Source organism: Peromyscus californicus, unplaced genomic scaffold (assembly GCF_007827085.1).
Source record: "Peromyscus californicus insignis strain IS unplaced genomic scaffold, ASM782708v3 Scaffold_4__1_contigs__length_199733344, whole genome shotgun sequence".
NCBI classification, from domain to species: Eukaryota; Metazoa; Chordata; class Mammalia; order Rodentia; family Cricetidae; genus Peromyscus; species Peromyscus californicus.
The window spans coordinates 442,194-467,207 of NW_026294562.1; the positions used below are offsets into that span (position 1 = coordinate 442,194).

A 25,014-nucleotide genomic window follows, 5' to 3' on the forward strand; every position below is an offset into this window, starting at 1 on the left:
ATTCACCAATGAATTTTCTTGTGTAATATTGTGGCTGACTAACTACTTGACATTCTCTGCTTAAGATACAAAGATCTGTTCACATTCATAGTGTTTCCATCACTTGGGAGAGATAATTAGGTCCATCTCAACCTCATTCAGAATGTGCAGTATAATATAATCAGGTGCCTAGGTGATATTGCTTATATACAAAACTGACCTGTTTCTCTCATCTGTTGAATTCTTCTAATTGGTGGTCTGTTATTCACTTAATCGTAGTTCAGTTTTAATTACTTCCTATGTCACTTCTAATCATAATCTCCTTCCAGACCTCTTTCAGTTTCATAATGGTAGCATATGTGAACCTTAAATCTACTCTTCCATCTCAGCTTTCTTTGGTTCATATTCATTACTGAGAGCCAAAGGCAATTAAATTAGCGAGCCCTTTTCACCAGTTTCAGCAGTCAACTTGTGCTTCAGCCACTCTGAGTTACTGCGTAGTTATTGATTTTTTCCAATTTCTTTTCAATGATTATTTTTAATTATGTGCACGTGGGTATGTGTACTGAGTGAAGGTGCCCACAGAGTTGTTGGATTCACTGGAACTGGAGTTACAGGTAAAATTGTGAGGCATCTGATGTTGCTGTGAACTGAACTCTAATCCTCTGGAAGAGCAGTATACATACTTGACCACTGACTTCTTCCAGTCTCTAGTTTTTTTATTTTTGTAGAAGGACAGGATCTTATATAACCCAGACTACCTTTTAAAAAGTTCTGATCCTATTGCCTCTGCCTCTGAGTGATGAGGTTAGAGTTGTACATCCTCCTTCAACCAGAGACTCTTATTTTGAGGTTGTTTAATGAAATAATGAAATGCTTGAGTGATAACTCCAGTAGTTGGATCGTAACTTTTTTGTTACTATGATGCCTCTTTGCATTGTGGGTGCAGGATTCTCGGTGGGGAGATAGAGATTCAGAAGGCACATGGAGAAAAGGACCAGAAGCTGACTCTGAGTGGAGGAGAGGCCCGCCAGAGAAGTAAGTGGAATTATGGGAAGTGTGTCTTGTCTTGGATCCTGGTGTCTGGGTTTTAAAATCAGATTTGAATTGTAGAATGGTGTGCATATCCATCTGTTATATGAACGAGGTCATGGTCCTGTGTAGCTTTAAGATGACCTTGAACTCCCACTCTTACGGCTACCTCCCAAGTGTTGGATTTACAAGCTTGTGTCACCATACCTGGTTTTTTACTGCGAATGAGAATTTTTTTTATAGGTTTTCTTTTTTCCCTTCAGTACTGCTCTGACAACTGACCCATACAAATCTTGAAATAAATCTATCAGACCCCAACAACATTGAGTTTAAAGAATAAGAATGAAATGTGCCATGTTGTGGTGGCACACACTTTTAGGGAGGCAAGGCAGGTGAATCTCTTGAGTTTAAGGCTGGCCTGGTCTACAGAGTGAGTTCCAGGACAGCTAGGGCTACACAGAGAAACCTTGTCTTCTCCCCAACCCCCATTTAAAAAAAGAATTGTCTGTAACATTTTTCTAAAGAGGTTGAGCTTTTTTGTTTTTTAAATATATTGTAGCTGGAGTTTTCTCCTGTCCCACTCGGCCCCACTGTCTTGCAGCCACTTATAAAATAATCACCCAGAGGCTTAATATTACTTGCAAACTGTATGGTCTATGGCAGGCCTCTTGCTAGCTAATTCTTATATCTTAAATTAACGCATTTCTGTTAATCTATGTTTTGCCACGTGTTCCGTGGCTTTCCTGGTCTGATGGCATGTTGCTCCTTGGGCAGCAGGCTGGTGTTTCCCCAGACTCCACCTTTTTCCTGTCTCTCTCCTTGGATTTCCTGCCTGCCTCTAAGCTGCCTTGCCATAGGCCAAAGCAGCTTATTTATTAACCAGTGGTAACAACATATATTCACAGCATACAGAAAGACATCCCCCAGCAATACATTTTTTAATCTTTGTAGTATTGGGCATAGAACCTAAGGTTGTAGTGTATAGCAAGCACTCTACCACTAAGCTACGTGCTCAGTTTTTGAATTATTTTGTATGGTAATTACTAGTGGTAGAAATAGTGCTTTATTTTTGCAGAAATTAAGTTTAGAGGAAAGCTTATTGTAAAAGATACAGAACTTGGCAAGGTATTCTTGGGAAGGTACAGGTAATTGTTTTTACAATGTTGTCTTGTTACTATGTGTGTTGATTTAAGGTACTGGACTTGGTATAATTTTTATTTGCAAAACATTTTTAAAGGAATGAGTGAAATCAAGGATCCATATGCTTTCTGAAAAATTTGCTTTTAAAGCTTGTACCTTGTTCCTTAGGGAGTGGAGACGAGGAGAAACTCGGGATGATGAGAGGCCTCACAGGAGAGATGAGGATAGGCTGAGGCGCCTGGGGGATGATGAAGAGAGAGAATCTTCTCTTAGACCAGATGATGATCGAATCCCCAGGCGTAGCCTGGATGATGACAGAGGGCCTAGACGTGGTCCCGATGAAGATAGATTTTCTCGTAGAGGAACAGATGATGACCGTCCTTCCTGGCGTAATGCAGATGACGACAGGCCTCCCAGGCGAATTGGTGATGATGATAGGGGAAGCTGGCGTCACACCGATGATGACAGACCACCCAGACGAGGACTGGATGATGACAGACCACCCAGACGGGGACTAGATGATGACAGAGGAAGCTGGCGTACAGCAGATGAAGACAGAGGACCTAGACGAGGGATGATGGATGAGGACCGGGGGCCGAGACGAGGAGGTGCTGATGATGAACGGTCATCCTGGCGTAATGCTGATGATGACAGGGGTCCCAGGAGGGGCATGGATGATGACCGGGGCCCCAGGCGAGGGTTGGATGATGACCGAGGACCTTGGAGGAGTGCTGATGATGATAGGATTTCCAGGCGAGGTGCAGATGATGACCGGGGGCCTTGGAGAAATATGGACGATGATAGGATTCCCAGACGTGGTGATGATGCAAGACCTGGTCCTTGGAGACCATTTGTCAAGCCAGGTAAGATTTAATATTTAGAAAATTAGGTGCTTTATGGAATCTGTTTGGTGTGTAAAAAATGAAATTGTAGGGCTAAATGATTGTTGTACTATATTCTCTATTTTTACTTTTAGAGCTTTATTAGAAAGAGGGAATGGGGGAGCCAGGCCAGGCCTGGTGGGGGAGGGAGCAGAGCAGAGCAGGAAACAGAGGGAACACAGAGCCATATTCTCATTTTTTAAAATATAGGTCTTTTTCCTTGATTGCCTGTGCAGTGACTTTTAAATGAAAATTATTCTTTCTAAATATTTGTTCACACAACTGTCCACCCATGGGCTCATACTCAGTGTCTCATTTTTGTTCTTCTAGTTTACTCTGGGAGTGTTCACTTGATACTTAAATGTATCCCTTTCTCCCCTCTCCAAATAAACACCCACTCTTGTGATCACTGTCTTAAATGTCTTAAGTTCTCTGCTTTCTGTTTTAGCCTCTATTAAGTCTGTCATTTAGTTCGTTTTTTTTTTTTTTTTTTTTTTTTTTTGGTTTTTCGAGACAGGGTTTCTCTGTGTAGCTTTGCGCCTCTCCTGGAACTCACTTGGTAGCCCAGGCTGGCCTCGAACTCACAGAGATCCGCCTGGCTCTGCCTCACGAGTGCTGGGATTAAAGGCGTGCGCCACCACCGCCCGGCTCAGTTTTTTTTTTTTAAGGTTCATTATTTTAAAATTACATGTGTGTGCGTACCTGTGTTGGTATGTATGGGTATATATATGGGAATGCAGGTGTCCATGGAGGCCAGAGGCATCAGATCTCCTGGAGATAGAGTGAAGACAATTAGTACCACTTGACTAATTGTGGGTATAGCCAAGAACACTATGTGCTGTTAACCACCTCTCCAACCCCTCAGTCTGCCTTTTGATGGTCCTTAAATCCACCCACTTTTGTGTTCCCCCTGATTGTAGTGAAGTCTAGGTTCTTTGTGCTTTTTGGCCTTGCTAACTGGTTTCTGCCATCTCCCCCCCCCCCCCCCCCCCCCCGCCCCCCCCCCCAGTTCTTTTTTGCAATACCAAGAATAATCCTTCCTGAGTTCAGATCTAATTAGCACCTTTTTTGCTTTTACTAGTTGTGATTTCTGTGGTAAACCTCTTTCTAGTCTTGGCCCATATTCCACTGTTCAAATATGTGACCTTTAGGACAAATAACTTCCATGTCTTGTGTAAAATGGGGTTGGCAGTATGGTAGGTTCTTAGTAAATAGTGGTTGTGTCTTTTAAAGTTGCCATGAGTACTGAGGAATCCTAGAAAAAATACAAACTTAAGTGTCTTTCTATTATTCTGCCATCCATCAACATATAATTTGTCTCTCCATGTGTCTCTGTTTAAATCACTTTGCTTGAAACAGTACTTATTTGCAACACTGAATCTGTAGCCAGCAGTTTTGGTAATCCATGCTTGAACAAAGTTTGTCTAACACGTGTATTTTCTTAAGTTTGGCGATAGTATTTGAACATATGCTTAGTGGTCATTTGAACAATGGAGTAACCAGCAAAAATCATAGTACTTTAAAAGGATACTCTTATTTTATGAAACATTACATCCAGACTGTTTAAGCTTCCTATAGATACATAATTCAAAAAATTATTAATGACTAGCTGTGCATGGATATACATGGGTTTAGGTTTTTGTTTTATTTTCTTAATGGGATAGGAGTATCTTCAGTTTGTGTTTAGGATGATGAATTAATGCTATCTTCGTAAAGGTTCAGTTGATAGAGTACTTGCTTAGCATGCAAAAGACCTTGTGTTAAATCCCTAGCACCACACAAACATACAATTGCTAGTCTGTTAAAAACAGAATTGCTTCTTTTATAAAATAGGTGGATGGAGAGAGAAAGAAAAGGCTAGAGAAGAGAGTTGGGGTCCACCTCGAGAATCAAGACCATCAGAAGAACGTGAATGGGAAAGAGACAAAGAGAAGGATAGAGACAGTCAAGATCGAGAGGAGAACGACAAGGACCCTGACCGAGAAAGGGACAGAGACAGAGATGGGGACCGGGAGGATCGCTTCAGAAGACCCAGGTTGGAAATTACATACTTGTAATAACAGGCTTCTCTTACACTCTTCTATGCATTCCAGATCACTTTTGAGAAGTAATGCTCTGTCCTCACTTAACTGTTTAGATACACGTAGAGTATGACTGATTAATCCCCCTCCCCAAATACCTAGAAAATAACATGAGGGGAATGTTGTTGATTATTTTTTTGGCTTTTTTGGGGGGCCTGCCACTCGGCTCCCAAATAAACCACAGAGGCTTACTTGTCCTCACGTTATCCTTTTTGTTTTGTTTTTGATAAGATAACATCTTTCTGGGTAGCTCAGGATGACCTGAGATTCAATTTTTATCCAACCATTCTATGCTGAGATTTATAGTCAGTTGACAACACACCTGGTTTTTATTAGCAGTAAAAGTCCTAGATTGTTCCTTTGCCATAATGGTTTTGCCACTAGCAAATCTGGTGGAAAAAGTTCTCTGTGTCCTGTCCAGCATGGCAGCTAGCCGCTTCAAGTGGCTAGTGAGTTAGCTCTTGGAATATGGGTTGTGCAATTGTAGGATCTTATTTAAGTAGCTACAGGTGAGGTGGTCTAGGTGCCTTGCTTGCTCTGTGCCTGAGATACAAGATTGAAATTGAGGTGTTAGGAGTTTAAACTCAGAGTAGTAAATTGGATCTGGTGTGTTGTATCTGCGTATGCGCACCCCCACACACCCACAGGGTTTCTCTGTGAAGCCCTGGCTGTTGTCCTGGAACTCACTCTGTAGACCAGGCTGGCCTCAAACTGGTGTGTGCCGCCGCCGCCGCCACCACCACCACCACCAGGTTGATGTGTTGCTTACTATTACCCATGTAGTTTAACAAGAACTGAACTTGTTACTTTAAATGGCTATAGGGATGAAGGTGGCTGGAGAAGAGGACCAGCAGAAGAATCCTCAAGCTGGAGAGATTCAAGTCGCCGTGATGATAGAGACAGGGATGACCGTCGTCGGGAAAGAGATGATCGTCGTGATCTGAGAGACCTGAGAGAAAGAAGGGATTTAAGAGATGATAGAGACCGGAGAGGACCTCCTCTCAGATCAGAGCGAGAAGAAGGTAGAGACATTTTGGGTGTTAATGTTGGGGAACAGTTTTGTGGCAAGACTGGGGCTTTATATAGTTGTCTTTTAGATTTATATGATGAAAATAAAGAGTAAATTCAGTGTACTTAGTAGTCAGGTTGTGATGTAAGCTCATGTATAAGGCAAGTGTAGCAGTAGACTAAATAGTAAGTAGCAGAAATTGATAATGGAAATGGAGAAACAGTATTAATTACATAAGGTCTTAGTGTATGAACACAAAAGTGTAAATATGGAGATACTTTATGGGGCTGGTGAGATGGCTCGGGAACTTGATTTCAGTCCTGGGGATGCACATGGTAGAAAAAGAACTCCCTGGAAGTTGTTTTCTGACTTCATAACCATAAATGTATAAACAATCTTTTAATTTATATCTTTATTTTTGGGTTTTTGAGACAGGGTTTCTCTATGTAGCCCTGGCTGTCCCGTAACTCACTCTAGTCCAGGCTGGCCTCCAATTTGGATCTGTCTGCCTCTGCCTCCCAAGTGCTGGGATTAAAGGCAAGCACCATCACCACCTGGCAACAACAAAAAAAATTTTTTAAACTACTTCTAGTGAGGTTATAATGTCAGTTGTACTTAAATGCTTTCCTTACATGCTTTTAACAATTTGCTCGGCCGGAGCAGAAGAGTATTAAAACTATAACTTAAAATCTCACATTTTAACTCATTTGATAAAATTCAAGTCATATCCTTTCTGTGTGACATTTTTATTCTGATATTTTTTTTATCCTGTGTTTGATTTATAACTATTAAGATATTTCCATGGTCAAGGATTTCTGTTTGTTGGCAGTTTTTTCATTTATGTCTGCAAGTTCAAAGATTTTTGTCATAAATGACACAAAATAATTAAAATGTGGACTTTTAGTGTGATTCTGCATTGTTGGTTTTCTTAGTAGTTTAAAGCAGGCAGTTCTTTAGCTTCACTTGTTTATTTTGAATCAATAAAATAGTTCAAGCTTAACATTTAAATTTTTTTAAAAACTTTTGTAGCAAGCTCTTGGAGACGAGCTGATGACAGGAAAGATGACCGGACCGAAGAAAGGGATCTACCTCGTCGTGTTCCTCCCCCAACTCTTTCAAGAGATAGAGAAAGAGAGAGAGAACGAGAAGGTGAGAAAGAGAAAGCATCCTGGAGAGCTGAGAAAGATAGGGAGTCCCTTCGTCGTACTAAGAATGAAACTGATGAAGATGGATGGACCACAGTACGACGTTAAGTCCCAAGATGATGGAGTCAAACTTAATCTCTTGCATAGGTTTGATCACATTCAAGGATTATTATACTTGTGCTTCACCCAGTCTAAATTGAATTCTTTAATGTTGTCTCACCATAACACAAAAAGCATGAACTTGTATTAATCATATATAATAGATTGATCATGCACTGTATTCACAGGAGGTTGAAAAACCATGCCATTTTCTGGAATTTAAGGTGTTGCATTATTTCATCAATCATTTGTTTAAAAAAAAAAAACTAAAAAATAAAAATGAACCCTTCAGGTGTTAACACCTATATCTTGGTATACAATTGATTTTTTTGTTTTGTTTTGATTTTTGAAATATCAGATATTACTTTGGAATAAGGTAAGGTTCTGTTAAAATATTTGAAAACCCTTTAAGCCAACGGATCTGACAGCCTTCCCATCATTAGTGGGAACATACCTTCTTAGGTATTTACTATTAACTACATTTAGGCAGTTTGTAGCTTCTGATCAGTGTAGTAGATATTACAAACACTGGTTGCAATGGGTTTCTGTAGACTTGACTTGAGAGAGGTGAGTATAAAGCATTCTGTAGTCACCACGACAACACTGCTCAAGTGCAGATCAGAACAGTACAGCTGTGGATTCCTAGAGCATTTGGTAAACTGTTGTTTCTTCTCTTCTGTTGCCAAAAGAAAACTGCTTTTCCACTAATTCATGCCTTTCAAGCATTTTAAATACAACAATATTTATAAATGTGTGGTTTGGAGGAATTGTTTAAATTCTTTTTCCTAATTTTCTTTCTTCAGGATAGATTATTTCAACAAGTAATTTGTAGTGATGACTGTGTTGACTTCAATTTTGGAGTGTAGTAGCTGTGTGAAAGAGTAACCATTTGGTCTTATTGAAGCCAACACAGAACTTGCTGCTGTGTTTTTTCTTCAGTGATAAATAAAATACTTACATACTTGGTGTTAGTGTTGATTTGTTAATGGTGCTATATTCCATGTATTCAGTTGAGGTTTTGTGAATTTTATCAGTGCTGTTAAAATTTATCATTAACAGTAACACAAAAAGCAAATGGTAGCAGCTTGCAAAATTTGTGAAGTACCCTTGTTATTCATGGAAACTGTCAAGTTACCACCTTGAGTTTCATCTGGAATTAGGCAAAAGGAAAAACAAATAAAAAAACCAACAACAGAGTTGTAGGAGACTTTAGTGACAAACTTTTAGTGGGTATAGGCTTTATAAATTAGTATGGTAGTGGCTTAAAATTTCTACTGTTAAAATAGCTGTCAGGCCAGAAGAGGGAGTACTGATGCTTTTCTACTTAATCGGGTGCTTTTGTATGGTGTTACCAAGGACTGTATTTTCAAACATGGAAGGGATTATTTAATCATAACAAATAAAGTACTTAGAGACCATTGGTTATATTTGAGGCAGTAACCTATGTATGCATTTACTAGTGAGCCGAACACTAATGTGATGCCACAGATAATCCCCAGCAAGTGATTCTTTTAATCAGCTACGTATAGATGAATGCACATGGTGGGGGGGAGCAGGTTTCAAGGTTTCCAGACATTTTCTGCAGTGGTTTTGTTTTTGTTCTGGGAGAAAACTCAGAGAACAGTGTGGGGGCAGAAGTATCTGATAATGTTGCTTTGTGGTCTAGCTCATGGGATTCCACTTCCACTATCATAGCGCCCCCCCCCCCCCCCCCAATACATTTAACAGGTTAAAGGAAAGCTGATTAATCTCCAGGTGAGCCCCGTGGCTTCTGCAGTTGGAACAATGGAACCTTATAGCTTCTATAGCTGTACTTGAAAGGTAGAGAGGACCCTCAGAAGATCTATGTCACACTTGTCCATAGAGTGCCAACCAGGAAGGGGTGTGAACCTGTGTGTGGGATATAGTCAAGAACCACCAGTACAACATGGCATTTATCTCAGAACTTTGTTGGGTAAGGCAGAAGGATACTGAATTTTCCAGGTCAGCTTTGGCTGGTGAGACCCATTCTCAAAAACTACTCAAGAGGCTTAGACAACAAAAGTAACCTGAAATACATTTCTGATGATTTTTAAATAAATAGTTCTGGTTTAATATATCTGACAAAAGTTCTAGTCAAAGCTATTTAACTTCTGAAAAGGACTTTGTAGGAAAAATACAAAAAAATAAAAGCCATTAGAATAACAAGTTTGGACATAGCATAGTACAGCCTGTGCCTCTGCCCATGGAGAAGCTGACAGGGCTGTACCTTTTGTGGTTTAGCCAGCTACACAGTGCATTCTTAGAAGCCAACCTTGTCACAGTTTTGTATTAAACTTTGGGATTTAAGTTTCATTTTCTTCCCCTTAATAATGGGTATTGATCCTAGTGTTTTTTGCATTCTAGGCAAGTACTCTACCATTGAACTATATCCCTGACCCTAAACTTGGGTCTACTGTAAACATTTTTTGCAGACTCTCATTCTGAAGGGGAAAAAAAAAAGTTGTATCTCATTCCAAGGATTACTTAGCCTCCCTCTGCCTCAGGAGTGCTAGGATTAAAGGCGCACATCACAATGCCTGGCTCCAAAGTTTTTTTGAGTGGCAGGAGGGGCTAAGTTTATTTCCTCTAGGACTCTGGAAAACCAGCAATATTTTTTGTTTATATTGTAGACTTTCAGTATTTGTTAGCTCCCTTGTGCGTGCGTGCAAACAAGATATTTCTTTGAATCTGGAGTTCTCCAAACCTGGAGTTAGACTGCCTGACCAGTGAGCCCCAGGCAGGGCTTCTCTGCCTCCCCTGTGGTTGAGACCATAGCTACCTTTGACTTAAAACTTACCCAAAACTGCAGCTGAAATGTGCATGTATGTGAATGGAGGTTAGCCTCAGATGATAGTCTTCATGAGCCCACCTAACTTAGGAGGTAGGGTTTTTCATTTAGCAAGGCTGGCCTCTGCCTCACCAGCACTGGGATTATAGGCATACCACCATTCCCATATTTTTATGTGGGTGCTAGGGATTGAACTCGGGTCTTTGTGCTTAGAAACACTACTGGTACCTATATACCCATCTGTTAATATAAGAGCTACCTAATGTGAGGACATTTTCCGGACCCCTCTTAACACCACTGAACAGGGGTGCAAACAACATCCCTATTTCTAGTAAGATGTCAGAAAATGAAAATTGGCATTAGGTATGTGTCATCAGTGGTTCCGCTCATGTATTCACATGTACTGGCACCACACACATGCCTTGGAATGTATCTGGTGGGACTACCACAATTCAAAGAGCTGAATGACTTGAGTTTGCCCTTTGAGAATGCTCATTTCTTGGAAAACATAACCAGTTAGTGGAGAGAATGTGAATTTATGTTCACTTGAAAAACTTCACCCCAAAACAAATGGTTTATTTTCTAGCAAAAGAACAAGGAACTACATGGTTTTATTAAGTTTGCGACCCAGGCCAAGTGGAATCTGCCAATTCTGTGGGGCTATAATGGTTATTTTCTTGTTAAGTCTTTCCACCAACCCCATCTTTTTATGATATGATGCACCTCCCTTTTACCAAACAGGGCACACAGCTATCCAGTATTTTTACATTTATTGTGGAAGTTAGCTGTTTAATATGAACGGCAGTCTAACTCTCAGTACTCTAGCTATATCTGACTACTGTTAAGTTTTATATACTTAAACTCTTGGCTGGTATTTTCAGGTAATGTTGTTTAGTGTTATGTCTGAGTTTATCTTAATTCACCTCCATCTTTGCATCTACTATCTTGATGGTATAGTCCCATCATTCAATGTCCATAGTCCAGCATTCAGTGTGATGGATTTACTGGAGTACTGGAAGTAAGGGGTTAGGAAATTTTCCCTGAAGATTAGGTTCTGGAAGCAGACCAGTAAGAGTGGAACCACCACCAGGGAAGTCATGATACTTGTACCCAACCCCAGGTATTGGAGCCTTTAAATGGTGTTTATTCTGGCAAACCTTCTGTATATCTGAAGGTAGACAGCCCAGAGTAGAACCTTCTGGAACTCAGGTTATTGCTTCAAAGTTTCCTGTTTTCTATTTAAGAAGTCTGAAATTGAGCAATCAAGGTGAGTTAACACTGCTCTCTTGGATCTCAGCATCAGACAAAGAATTGGACAGGTCTGGGGATGGTGCATTGAGAAAATGCTAGGTAGGAGTTTACAGGGGGAGATTAATGTATTCATATACTGTCACTGTATAAATACACAAGTCTTCTTAAACAGCACCATTTCCAAATATGTACACGATATGATTAGGACTTGGCACAGTTAATTTTAAGAGGGTGGGAAGGGCTACTTGCTAATTAGTAGAATATCATACATAAAAGGTTAAGGAACTATTCTACCTGCTAAAGTTTGTGCCTTTAAGCCTCCCAGCTAGGACAGAAACAAGCCAAGAGGAGGAACATCCTCTCAAATTGATACTGGGAAGTGTACTAAATTGTTTTACCTGCAATTAGAGTTAAGGACAAACTTAAAAAATTAATAAATTGCATCAAACAATAAAATAGACATTTGCCGACATTCCATAAAATGGTTAGTTTTGCACACTCAAGTTCAGAGGCTATTAAAAATACTCTAGAGCTAATAAAGTGCCTCCATTCACAAAACGAAACATCCAAAGTCAGAGACAGTTTCATACTGATGCGCACCTAAAATAGGCCAACGTATACAGTAAACAATGCTTCAGTCACCACACTTAGAGCCGGTGGTATACCCGCTCAGCCCTCAACGATTCTGGTTGCGCGCTTTAGAAACTAGAGACACAATTCAAGATTTCAACGTCAGAGACCAGACCACTACACTGCAAAGTGCTGCGCCCCGCCGGCTCCCGCAAAACCAAGACTACTTCCTAAGTTGAGCCAAAGGGGAAAGGAGGTGCTACCATGGCTTCAGGTGTCCGCAGCCCGGCCCTAGCGTAGCTTCTTGCTGGGCAGGCTGTCCCTGGTGCTGCGCGGCAGCGGGCGAGCAGCGGGCGGTGGCACTTTGGAGAGCGGGCAATACTTGATGGTGTGTGCGTTGTCGCCGCTGGCACCGCAAAGGGGGCACGTGTAGCGGCGCAGGACCGGACACAGCACTCGGCCGTCGGGACCCTTGAGGATGTGTGTGGTGTAGAGCGCCACCGCCTCCTTGTTGTTCCGGCAGAACACACACACCTGCAGCTCCGGTTTCAGCAGACGTGCGGCGGCCGCCCCGGAGGCCGCGTGCAGACGATGTTCTGTTGCCCACGCAGGGCCGGGCTCCTCGCGCGGCGTCACCTCGGCCGTGGGGGCGGCAGAGGCGGCGGGCGCGCAGCTCAGCAGCACCGCGGCGGCGCGCCCTGCGAATGGGTTCAGCTCAGCGAAGCGCTCCTCCAGCAGCCCGGCCTCGGCGGTGCCGGCGCACAGCTCTAGCGCGCGCAGTTCCAGCGCGCCCCCCAGGTAGCGGTCCCGGGTCCGCTGCTCATTGCCATCGTCGTCCTCCTCGTCGTCGGGCTGCCCCAGCGTGGGTCCCGCCGCCAAGGGCCCGGACCCTTCGTGTGAGGAGCAGTGGGACGAGGAGGGCGGGGAGCCCCGGTCTCCAGCCCTGGTGATGAGCGTGGCGAGCCCCAGGTAGTCGTTCCAAGAGCTGAAGGGCTGCGGGTGCACCGGGCCCGGGGCGCTCATGTAGCGGGCGCTGGGCACGAGCGCCATAGGCGCGGGGGCGCGGGCGCGGCGGGGCGAGCGTGGCGCCCAAGGGAAAGCCTCCATGGGCCGGCAGCGGGCCGCGCGCCTCCCCGCCGCCGCCGACACAGGCCGGACGGAAGGGACGCAAGAGACTGCCCACCGGCCTGCCTCGGGGTGGGGCAGCCTTGCCTTCTTTTATCGTTCCCGCTTTCCCCGGTGCCCCTCCTCGCTGTCTTGGCCCTGCCCCCTGCGATCCTCCGCCGGGGCCACCGCGCCCGCGCCCCCGGACGGAGGCGGAGCGGAGGCGGGCGCGCGCTCCTCTCCAACCCCGCGCGCCTCCCGCGCCCCGCGCGCTGCGCCCACCTCGCCAGCTGCGGGGCGCCTGGCATCCTGCGAGGGGGCGGGTGAGGCGCCGCCTCGGGCCCTGGCGCTCAGTGGCTGCCGACCTGACTCCGCTAGCGCCGCTCGGGACGCTGATTGGTGGCAGCCGGGAGGGGGCGGGCGGCGGTGTGTGTGTGTGGGGGGGGGGGTGGGCAATGGCTGTGCAGAGAGGGACTAGGAGGGGCGGTGGCTGGGGCTAGCCTTCGCCCGAGCGTGGAGACTTGGTTTTCTCTCTGCGGGGTAGTGAGGATGCTGTGGGCTCAGGTCACGATGGAATCACTGGGATGCAAGTATCCACCTGCAGCGTTGGCTGGACCCGGGGTTACGGTCTGAGACCACCATTTCCCCTTGCCTTTCAACGTCATCAGCAAGAAAAGCTGTGGGAGGCAGAGCTAGGCGCTATCTCCCATCAACGCCCATCTACACAGACCCAGTGACTTTGGTTGGCACAACGCTCTGGAGCTCTTTGAACAGGGTGAAATCCTCCCACAAACTTTGAGGCTCAGGGAGGAAGCTCACGGTTGTAAATGGTGGAGAGTCATAGCAGGTCCAACAGGTGTTCAGAAACTGGGGGTGGTGTTTACTTTAGGTGGTATCGAGGAATGGGCCAGAAATTCTTTCCACGGGTCTGTTTGCTTGAAGCTCATCTTCTGGGGGCTTATATTGAAATCTAGAGCCCGTGCAACTTGAAAAACAGCATATTTAATACTTTGAAACAAGTAACATTTTCTCTTTTTTTGGCAAAACCCAGGAGAATAAAGGACGTATTAGGAGGGAAAGAAGTGGTGTTACCCTTCCCTGGAAAAGAGGCAACTTAAAATGCAAACACCAAAAACCTCAAAAAATAACTTGAAACTTCGAAAATGCCCCGAAGACTCTTCTAGGATGTGACCTAGGATGAGGGAACAGAAAAACACCTTCTCTTTGTTGGTTGGGCAGGTGGGAGAGCTGGTTTTGTTTTTCCACTCTGCACCATACAGTGTCCATGGAAGCAAGGAGATAGGATCCAATGCTTTCTTTAGGTGGCAGGCCACAGTCACATGACATACTGTGCCTGGTGCAGAATGCTCAGAGCTTGGTTCTGGCTTGGATTAATGTTAGGATGAATGTGTGGGTGAAGTAGGCCAGCCATGAGAGGAATCTTTGGGATCATCTAATCTAGTCTTTACGGGTAAAGAAAATGAGACCCCAAGAAAAGATAGAGTTCTTGAGGGTCCAACAGTGACTATGTGACAGTCAGAATAGGAGTCGGGCCTCATTACTCCTGGCCAGGTGACCTCCCCAAACACCACAGCACAGAAGGTATTTGAGTCTAAGATAGTGTTAGCATCAGTGGATAGTTGGAAAGAAGTGAGTTGGAATGATGTGGCTTTGCTTGAGCGCCTGACTGCAGGGAGCTATACAGAGCACACTGGAGGTACAGGGTCAGGACCTGAAGCAAGAATGGGACACTTGAGCTGGGCAGTGGTGGCGCACGCCTTTAATCCCAGCACTTGGGAGGCAGAGGCAGGCAGATCTCTGTGGGTTCCAGGATAGCCAGAGCTGTTCCACAGAGAGACTCTGTCTCAGAAAATAAAGCACACAAGAGAGAGGGACATGTTCTGGTCAGCTAGTGCCGAGTTAGGGCTTGTGTTTCTTGTTCCTTCTCATGCTAGCTTCCAACGTTTGGTAGAGACCTGAGGACAGGCAGGAATACTCTGCACTTGGCAATGTCATTCCTTTTTAAAGTTTGTGTTGGCACTCAGGTTCAAAGTCACCCTTTATTTTCTCCTCTCTCCCACCAAAAATAAACAGAAGAGCTTGAGTGCTATGAGTCTCCCACAGAAGCCTGGCAGGTTTGCTGACACTGAACTTGAGCTCTTACCACAAGCACAGTGGACCCCAGAGTTACGGTATGAAGATTTTTACTCTATAAATGGGAGATCCACTCTGTATGTGTGTCTATGCTGCCTGCATACTTTCAATGTATGCAAAGTCTTCAAGCTCTGAAGAAGGGGAATCCTATTCGGAGAAGCACTTCAGCAAGCAAAGTTTAAACTTGGTTACTATGTCAGCTTCCTCTGGGTCAGGCTGGAGCGGGGGAGGGGGGCAAACAAGAAACAGGTTGTTTGCCTTTCTCCACATTTCTTAGTCCCCGTGATTGAATAAAGCTTAAAAAAATCTTTATTGTGTTTTTGTGTGCTCACTCTGTCCCCTTACTCGTGTATGTGTGTGTGTGTGTGTGAGAGAGAGAGAGGGGGGGGGAGAGGGAGAGAGAGAGAGAGAGCAGGTGACACACTGCAGTATGAGTGTGGAGGTCAGGGGACACCTTTCAGGAGTAGGGTCTCTTCACCTTTGTGTGGGATTGAACCTTGACTGTCAGGCTTGAATGGCAAGTGCTTTTACCTGCTGAGCCATCTCCACAGCCCAAGAATAAAATCTTTGCATGAGTGAGATCAAATGCATTGTCTAGTTCTTGCAACCTGAAGGTGTGGGTGATAGTACAGAGAGGTTCTGGAAGGTTATAGAAGGCGCATGTGTATCAGGGGCACAACTACATGTGCTGCTAATTCCCACTGCCACTCTCACTCACTCTCAAGTGTTAAGTAGGTGTTTGACCCAGAAATCTGTAAGATCATGAAGGCTTTTTTTTTTTTTTTTTTTTTTTTTTGGTTTTTCGAGACAGGGTTTCTCCGTGTAGCTTTGCGCCTCTCCTGGAACTCACTTGGTAGCCCAGGCTGGCCTCGAACTCACAGAGATCCGCCTGGCTCTGCCTCACGAGTGCTGGGATTAAAGGCGTGCGCCACCACCGCCTGGCTAGGATCATGAAGGCTTTTAAATGTCTTTGGGTGCATGCTGTGGGATGGTCTGTATGTCAAATGTGTTACTGATTGGTCAATAAATAAATCACTGATTGGCCCGTGGCCAGATAGGAAGTATAGGCGGGACAAGGAGGAGAATAGAGCTGGGAAGTGGAAGGCTGAGGCGAAGAGACACTGCCAGCCGCCATGATGACAAGCCGCATGTGAAGATGCCGGTAAGCCACGAGCCATGTGGCAAGGTATAGATTAATAGAAATGGATTAATTTAAGCTGTAAGAACAGTTAGCAAGAAGCCTGCCACGGCCATACAGTTTGTAACCAATATAAGTCTCTGTGTTTACTTGGGTGGGTTTGAGTGGCTGTGGGACTGGCGGGTGTCAGAGATTTGTCCTGACTGTGGGCCAGGCAGGAAAACTCTAGCTACAGGTGCATACATGGCTTCCATACAAAGGGAGTTTTTGCTATTAGTGGGAACTCCAGAGTGGGTGGCTGTTCCAGGTCTGGGCTAAATAAATGTTCACTTTTTGTTACTGAACATGAGCCTTAGCCTGGCCATGAATTCTCTCTCTCTTTCTCTCTCTCTCTCAGAACTGACAACAGACTTATTCCAGTACCTTCCATGAAGTTAAACTGCCTATTGTTCACTCTCCAAGAGTCTGAACGCAGCAGACAGAAATAGCCAGTGTGAAAGTTTTGTTTTTTTTTTTTTTTAAATAAATATACTCATCCATTGGAGGCAAGAAGTGGACGTGGACCTCATCTCAGCTTCCTTCTGAAGTGTGCTTGGCTGGCTAGAAGAAGGCTGTGGCGGGCAGGGTGGGCATGGGGTGTGCTGCTTGTGCTGTGTTCCTGCCTCCACACGTTCCTAGCCTGGCTGTTTCCTTTGCTGGTAGCAGACCTGAGCCACGAGAGGCTGCACACAGACTGTGGATGGATTAAAACACGACCTCCCCAGAAGCGTGAGTTCAGCTCTGAGTAATGAGAATTTGGCCAGGCACCAGCAACCTAGAGATACAGTTTGTTGGGTAGTGGGTTCTCACTAGCCTACTTGGCAAGCTTTGGTGAGTGCCTCCAAGTGCTTTTCCCTACTGTGGGCTTTGTAGGCAGGCCCAGTGAGAGGCACTGGAGGGATCTTTTTGAAGGACCTTGACCTTGTCCATGCCATACCTCTGGCTAAGTTTTGGGTTAATGCTCATGCCCTGTGGAGTCATAGAGCTGGACATAGTGGAGACACTCCTGGGTGAAGTGGCTTTTCTAGGCTCTGGTGGGGTTTTTGAAGACACATGGGGCTTTGGGTGAGGGACTTAAGGTCTCTGGGCCTCATTCCCTTCCTGTGAACCTTGAAGGAGCTCCTCAGGGAAAATGGCAGCCACCCTGCCCCGCTTTCCTAATTCTCTGTCACACCCTTACCTTGTAACTTGTGATAGGTCTAAGGCAAGCAGAGATATCTCACTGTAGCTGAAGGTTTTTCTGTGTTCACTCAGCACCAAGGACCCCACAGCTGCTTATAAAATAATCACTCAGAAGCTTATATTAATTAAAACTGCTCGGCCATTAGCTCAGACTTATTACTGACTAGCTCTTACACTTAAATTAACCAATAATTCTTATTTATGTTTAGCCACGTGGCTTGGCACCTTTTCTAGCTCACCCTACCTATACTTCCTGCCTGGCTACTGGCCAATCAGCATTTTATTAAACCAGTGTACAAAAGCATTTCCCTTTTTCTCTCTAAACAAAAAGGAAGGTTTTAACTTTAACATAGTAAAATTACATATAATAGAACAGTTATGAAGCAAGAATTAGTTATAATATCTACTCTATTTGTATTTTGTAAAATTAAAGAAAAAATATTCTATCTTATATTTGTGAGTCTAAAATTTCATATCTAATTTATCTTTTATCATAACCAAGGAAAATTATAACTATCTAGTCTTCAACTATACCAAAGTCCTCAGAAGCATATATTATCATCTAAGTAAACAGGAAGGGCATTGTAAGCAATTTCCAAAAAGTTCTGGAAATGACAGAGGCAGCTGGCTACCTGGACAGTTACCCAAAGTTCTTCTGCAAAATTGGGGCATTCATTCTTCAGCCTACAGGCCTAGAGTCTCCCAGTTTTTTTTCTCTGTATCCTGTAGAGTATCTTGGCAGTCTCTTCTGTGATGGTTCCCACTGAGTGAGAAGGCTGGTGATCCAGTCCTAGCCCTTGAATTTGAGATGTAAGCAGATATCTGTTAGAGGGTTCTTGGGAAGGAGTTTTTGTGGTGGTATTGTGTTCCCCAAAATATTGTGTACCCTAATAAACTTATCTGGGGTCAGAGAACAGAAAAGCCACTAGATACTTAGTGAGGCAGTGGTAGCACACACCTTTAATCCTAGCATTCCAGAGGCAGAAATCCATGTGTTCAAGCATACAGCCAAGCATGGTGACTCACGCCTTTAATCCCAGGAAGTGATGTCAGAAAGCAGAAAGGTATATAAGGCATGAAAACCGGGAACTAGCAGCATTTGGCTGGTTAAGCATTTGGCTGGTTAAGCTTTTAGGTTTTGAGCAGCATAGTTCAGCTGAGAGCCATTCGGATATGAGGACACAGAGGCTTCCAGTCTGAGGAAACAAGATCAGCTGAGAAGTTGGCCAGGTGAGGTTAGCTGTGGCTTGTTCTGTCTCTCTGATCTTCCAGAGTTCACCCCAATAACCGGCCTCAGGTTTGATTTTATTAATAAGAACTTTTAAGATTCCTGCTACAAGTTTTCTCCTTACCTAAGACAAAACCCTTACAGCTAAGGCCTAGGGAACATTGCAGAAGAGAAGACAGAAGATTATAAGGGACAGAATACCAGGATGTCAGTGTCTTCTGTATATAACTGGAAACTGTGTCCATGAAATCTTAATAGTGTGGTTGCTTAGACCTGAAAAATGACAACACCAGTTAACACGCTAATGTGAATGGGGAAAATCTCACAATGTCCCATCCTTAGAAGAACTATGGGTAATTAATGGTTGCTGAGAGAGGAAGTCTTCTCCATGCATTAGCGAGCCCAATAGATTGTCCAATCCTTGTAACACGAATCTTAAAAGGTCTTATTAATAGAAAACCTGGAGCCAGATATTAAGGGTGTGTGTCACCACTGTCTGGCCTCTATGTCTAATCTAGTGGCTGGTTCTTTCCTCTGATCCCCAGATAAGTTAATAGGGTGGGTACACAGTAGATCACCACAAATCCCAAGTGTCAGTTCTAACACACATAGGAGCCACACTAAAGGGCATCAGCAGATTACATTTATAAATTTATATGTATATATGTAACAACAATAATGAATAAGTTGTGGGTGGTACCTGCACTCACATGAAATTCTCAAAAAATTTCATATAACAAAAAGCCAACAACTCAGTGTGTACCAAGAAATCCATTCCTCAGCTCAGGTTATGGAGCTGGAGTGGCCCTGAGGTAATAAGGCTTCAGGATAAAGCTGGGACAGTGGTGGGTTACTGGAAATGCTTATTTTTAAAAAAAAGCTGTGGTTACGTTTTTGTTGGTGACTTGTTACATGACTTAATTAAATGTCTTTGTGGCTGGGGTGCTTGGAGTCGGGTCCTTTTACTTACAGCTGGCTTTATTTCTCTACTGGAATTTTGTGGTCATGTGAAAATGTATTTGTCACCTGTCAAAAAGGTATGCTTTGTTCTGGCCAGAGGTGACACCTGTGTCAGATTTCCACTCCTCCTCCTCCCCCTCTCCATCCCTCCCTCTTTTCCTTTTTCTCTATTTGAGTTAAGGTCTAACTATGCAGCTCAGGCTGGCCTGGAACTCGATGTATATGCAGCCAAGGCTGGTCCTCTAATCAGGATCCTCCTGCCTCCACCACCTGAATGATGGGATTAAGGGTCTGGGTCACCTTGCCTTATACTATATCAGGATTCAGTGTATGTGGACAAGGGCTAGAAGGGAATCAGGAGAATCAAATCAGGGCATCTCTTCTCTTGCTTCCTGCCTTGGACACAGTCTCCCAGCTGATGGGAATGATTTCACCACTAGGAGCACTTGGTACTTCACTCGCCGCAGCCCATTGAGCCCGGGGGCTTTAATTTCCTCGTGCTTCAGACCTATCTGCTGATAAGCGTTAGGTCTGAGCCTCGCACCTGTGTCTTTCTTGCTTGAAAGGTCCTTTCACCTGTATCCCTTTTGCCCCCTCAGATATCGCCGAGGTGTTTCTGGGGACTTCTGGGATTTCACTAGGGGTGTGGGAGCCAGGCAGTAACACACTGTGGCAGGAGGCAACAGAGCAAAACCAGGAACATCCTATTCTGTGTTAGAGAGGTCCTCCAGTCTCCATTCTCCAGTCAAAAGCAGATCTGTGTAAATGCAGTCTGAATGCTTGTTTGTCCATGAAGATTTGGGTTAAGTGAGTAAGCATTTCTCTTAGTTACATACAGTTTTTTTCTCTCTTTCTTCTCCTTCTCCTCCTCCTCCTCCTCCTCCTCCTCCTCCTCCTCCTCCTCCTCCTCCTCCTCCTCCTTCTTCTTCTTCTTTTTAGACATCTGGAGTTCCCAGTTGTATTTAAAGTAGACTATGCATGAAGTAAATAGGTTGAAGAGCTGATGTCCCTGAGCCATGAGGTTGATAGTAATGGTGATGGGAGGTTGAGGGTCCCAAGCTCTGGTAGTGCATAGTTAATTCAACAGTTCTGAATTCCTTTCCAGTAGCGCAGCCTGGTACCTATTTCACAGACATGAACATGGGGTTTGGGTAGGCTAAAAACAAATTGAGCATCCTACAACTGGATGGTGGTGGGATTTCTCTAAACTTGAGTATCCCTAACTTCATTTAGAATTCCCTATATCCAGCCTCACCACCCTAGTCATGCACCCCCTAAGGGGACCATCTTCCTCCTCCCACTCATCTTCAGTCCTCCTCTGACATAAGTGGTGAATGCAAAATGGCTCAATCACTTTGGAAAACAAGATTATTTAGTGCCCTTTGGTATGAGCAGTGTGAAGAATAGTAATTGAAGAACTGCCTGCCAGTTACATTGTTTTTTAAAAATGTTAGACACAGGCTGTGGGTGTAGTTCAGTAGTAGAGCACTTTATGACCAAGCAAGGCTTGGGGTTCCATCTCCAGCACTTTAAAAATGAGAAAAGAGTCAAACATACAGTATGCTAGGCCTGATGGTTTACATCTGCAGTCCCAGCACTGGGGAGGCTGAGGCAGAGCAATTACAGAAGCCGGCTTGGGATAGTGTGTCTCAAATTAAAAAACAAAATCAAACATAAAATTACTCTCTCCCATTAATTTTACTCCTGGAGAAGTGAAATACTGGTCCCCACGAAGTCTTGCACACAAACATTCTCAGAGCATCTCTCGGTTGAAACCTGAAATTCAACCAAGTTTTTACCTACTGGGCAATGATAGGCAAAGGCACAGAATGGAACACCCTTCAGCATTGAAAAGGATCAAACATGGAGCAAGGTGGGTGAGCCTTAACACATTATGCACTGGGAAAGGAACCGGATGCAAAAAACTGCTTATTGTCTGAATCTACTTATATGAAATTTATGGAAAAGCCAGAATGCCAGAGAGCAGAGCAGTGGTGGTCTACCGAAAGTGGGATTGGCTATAAACAGGCATGAAGGACCTTCGAGTGATGGACGTATTCCCAAACCTCGGTGGTGGTGAGGTTTATACAACGGTATGAATTTATATTCTACTTAAAATGGGTAAGTTTTATGGTGATACACACCACACTCCAAGAAGGTGGTTACAACTGTTCACAGCAGCATTATTCTTAATTGACCCAAACAGGAAACAGCTCAAATGTTCATCAGCAGTAGAATGGGTAAATAAATTTTGATATGTTTATTCAATGGATCCTGTTGAGCAGTATTAATGAGTCAATTACAGCGACATGAGAAAATGTGGCTCCAGGAACATAAGGGCGAGTGGCAGAAATAGAATTGAAAAAGAGTGAATTGTGCAGTGTTTCCATTTTGCCAAGACAATGTTAACTATTATTTTTAGGTGGCCTTTGATTTGCCTTGGATATCTATTCTGGGCCCAGCATACCAAACCAATAAGAAGTTTAATGTCAGTAATAGGGTTTTGGGCGGTTCCAGGAGCCCCACTAGCCAATTAACTAAAATGTAAACAACTAGTTAATCTGAAACCAATTGGTAGGTTGATTGAGGAGGTCACAGACAATTTGTTTTCTTTGTCTAACCTCTGTTCTCCTGGTAAGAGCTGTCTGATGTTGGTGGATGGTCTCAGAATTACCTCTGGTGTTGCTTAAATACACTACTCAATATAACTGGTTTAGGAAATTTTTCCTTTCTTTCTTTCTTTCTTTCTTTCTTTCTTTCTTTCTTTCTTTCTTTCTTTCTTTCTTTCTTTCTTTCTTTCTTTCTTTCTCTGTCTCTCTCTTTCTTTCTCTCTTTCTCTCTTTCTCTCTCTCTCTCTTTCTTTCTTTGGTTTTCTGAGACAGGGTTTCCATCTGCAGCTCTGGCTGTCCTGGAACTCACTCTGTAGACCAGGCTCCAGCTCAGAGATCCATTTGCCTCTGCCTCCCAAGTGCTGGTATTAAAGGCATGGGCCACCACTGCCCTGCCTTTTTTCTTTGTTTTATGACAGGGTCTCACTATGTAGCCCTGGTGGGCCTGGAACTTGCTATGTATACCAGACTAGCCTAGAACTCACAGAGATGTGCTTGCCTCTGTCTCCCAAGTACTGGGATTAAAGAGGTGTGTCATCACACCCAGGGAAAAATTTTCTTTTAACACTAAAAACACAAAGTGCTATTTAATGACAAACACATATAGTACAACTCTAGAGAAGAATAAAGGGGTGAGTTGTTGGGTAGATAACAGTTAACAGAACAGTAGAGTGCTTTGAGAGTGCAAGGACCTGAGTTCCATCCTCAGTACCCATATTAAAACACACACACACACACACACACACACACACACACACACAACAAGACAGCAACTCTGGATGTGGTGGCACATGCTTGTAGCTTCTTTGGCTGGCCATTCTAGCTGAATTAGTAAGCTTGAGGCAAATGAGATACCCTGTCTTGAGAGAAAACATCCGAGCTTGTCCTCTGGCCTCTGTACATATGTGCACATAAACAAAGAGTAAGTGTAAGACAATAAGATGTAGAATAGTGCTCCTTTGGGAGCCTGGGGATGGTATGGGACTGGGAGAGAGATTGAAGGCAGTGGTTGGTTGGTTGGTTGGTTGGTTGGTTCCTTCCTTCCTTCCTTCCTTCCTTGTTTTAAGACAGGGACTCATGTAGATGTAATTCAGTGTAGATGTAGCCAATGCTTTTATCAGACAAGAAACACAGAGCCAATTCAGAGAAGAAAGCCAAGAGGTCAGAGCCAAGAGCCTCACCCTTCCTGATTCAGGGATCCTCCTCAGCCAAGAGAGCTCTCCGAAAGAGAGCCCTACTTCCTGTGTGTCTGTCTCTCTAGTCCCTCTGTTCTGGCTTCTGATTGGTTGTAAACCCAATCATGTGACTGCCTCGTCACTGCCTGTATGTACCGCCCTCCAGGTCCTTAAAGGCGTACACCACCACTGCCACGCACTTGCTATGGCTCTAACACCTCTGACCCCAGGCAACTTTATTTATTACCACCACAGACTCATGTTGTTCAGGCTGGGTATATAGCTGAGGATGACATTTAACATTGGATCCCTCTGCCTCCAGTTCTTGTAATCTTGGGATTATAGAGTTATTACCATGCCTGGCTTTTTGTTTTGTTTTGCTTTTTTGAGACAGGGTTTCTTCTGTGTAGCTATGGCTGTCCTGGAACTCACTGTGTAGAACAGGCAGGTCTCAAACTCAGAAATCCACCTCTCTCTGCCTCCTGTGTGTTGGGATTAAAGATGTGTGCCACCACCTCCTGGCTATTTCTGGCTTTTTTTTTTATTTCTATGATAGTTTTTTGAAGCTTTAATAATAAAGTTTTTCTGGGTATGGGGTGTAGACCTGTAGTCCCAGCTACTTAGGAGGCTGAGACAGGGATGAACATATGAGGTTAGGAGTTTGGGGCTACCCTAGGGGGACATAGTAAGATCCCATCACTTAAAACAAATTGAGATGGGTAGAGAGCTGACTCAGAGGCTAAGAGTATGTACTGCTTTTCCAAATGACCTGAGGTCAGATCCCAGCACCCACATCAGCATGTACCCCAATGTTCAGTAGAGAGGACTGAAGTGTGAGCTAACGAAGTGGGGATGCTGCTTGGGGTCTCATTCATCCTTTATGTCTGTAATTTAGTGTCAGTGTTCAGACTTCCTTTTGGAAGGAATTAAAATAAATTAATTAAATAATTAAAATAAAGTAAAATCAAATAATAGTCCATGTTCTGAATACAGGAAGTTCTTATCTTTTATTTACCTCAGAGACATCTAAACCACTTCCCTGCAACATCACAAGCACTCTGTAGGCTACTACTTCCTATTAATTGATAGAAAACATAGACATTGGCCTGTGTGAAAAAAAAGCAAAGACAGATAAATAAAAATCTGTTTCTTCCAAGTACACTAGTCAACATCAAAGAAATAAGCAATCTGAACCATTAACTGTGACTATAAAGTGTACTGCATTTGTTCTAACATTTTCCCACCTGGAAACATGGGGCTTAAGTGTCTTCTGCAATCAGCAAGTCTTCTTCCCAATGTGCCCTGTCCCTTTTGTAGCAACTGGGCACTTGCTGGCATGGGACCTAGGGATGGTAGTGGTGATTGCAAAGGTTGTCGTATAGAAATTGCAGATGGAGAGCTGAGCTCTGGGGACATGGACATGGAGAGA

The 25,014-nt window shown here is 44.0% G+C and overlaps 2 protein-coding genes and 1 long non-coding RNA gene across 6 annotated transcripts in view; 2 read left to right on the forward strand and 1 right to left on the reverse strand.

The window, feature by feature from the left end:
- Window positions 1–8,332, forward strand: part of Eif3a (eukaryotic translation initiation factor 3 subunit A) — a 28,252-nt gene extending 19,920 nt beyond the window's left edge. The window contains exons 18-22 of the mRNA XM_052713203.1: window positions 929–1,017; window positions 2,320–3,014; window positions 4,866–5,067; window positions 5,936–6,135; window positions 7,152–8,332. Coding sequence (XP_052569163.1) covers window positions 929–1,017; window positions 2,320–3,014; window positions 4,866–5,067; window positions 5,936–6,135; window positions 7,152–7,375 — 1,410 coding nt within the window. The 3' untranslated portion in view covers window positions 7,376–8,332. The remainder of the gene's footprint in view (window positions 1–928; window positions 1,018–2,319; window positions 3,015–4,865; window positions 5,068–5,935; window positions 6,136–7,151) is intronic.
- Window positions 8,333–10,725: 2,393 nt separating this feature from the next.
- Window positions 10,726–13,502, reverse strand: Nanos1 (nanos C2HC-type zinc finger 1). The gene has a single exon (XM_052714024.1). The coding sequence runs from the start codon at window positions 13,101–13,103 to the stop codon at window positions 12,288–12,290; it is 816 nt and encodes a 271-aa protein (XP_052569984.1). The 5' UTR covers window positions 13,104–13,502; the 3' UTR covers window positions 10,726–12,287.
- Window positions 13,503–13,577: 75 nt separating this feature from the next.
- Window positions 13,578–25,014, forward strand: part of LOC128095227 (uncharacterized) — a 101,915-nt gene continuing 90,478 nt past the window's right edge. For all 4 annotated transcript variants that reach the window (XR_008213189.1, XR_008213190.1, XR_008213188.1 and 1 more), the window contains exons 1-2: window positions 13,578–15,292; window positions 16,790–17,160. This is a non-coding gene — a long non-coding RNA (uncharacterized LOC128095227). The remainder of the gene's footprint in view (window positions 15,293–16,789; window positions 17,161–25,014) is intronic.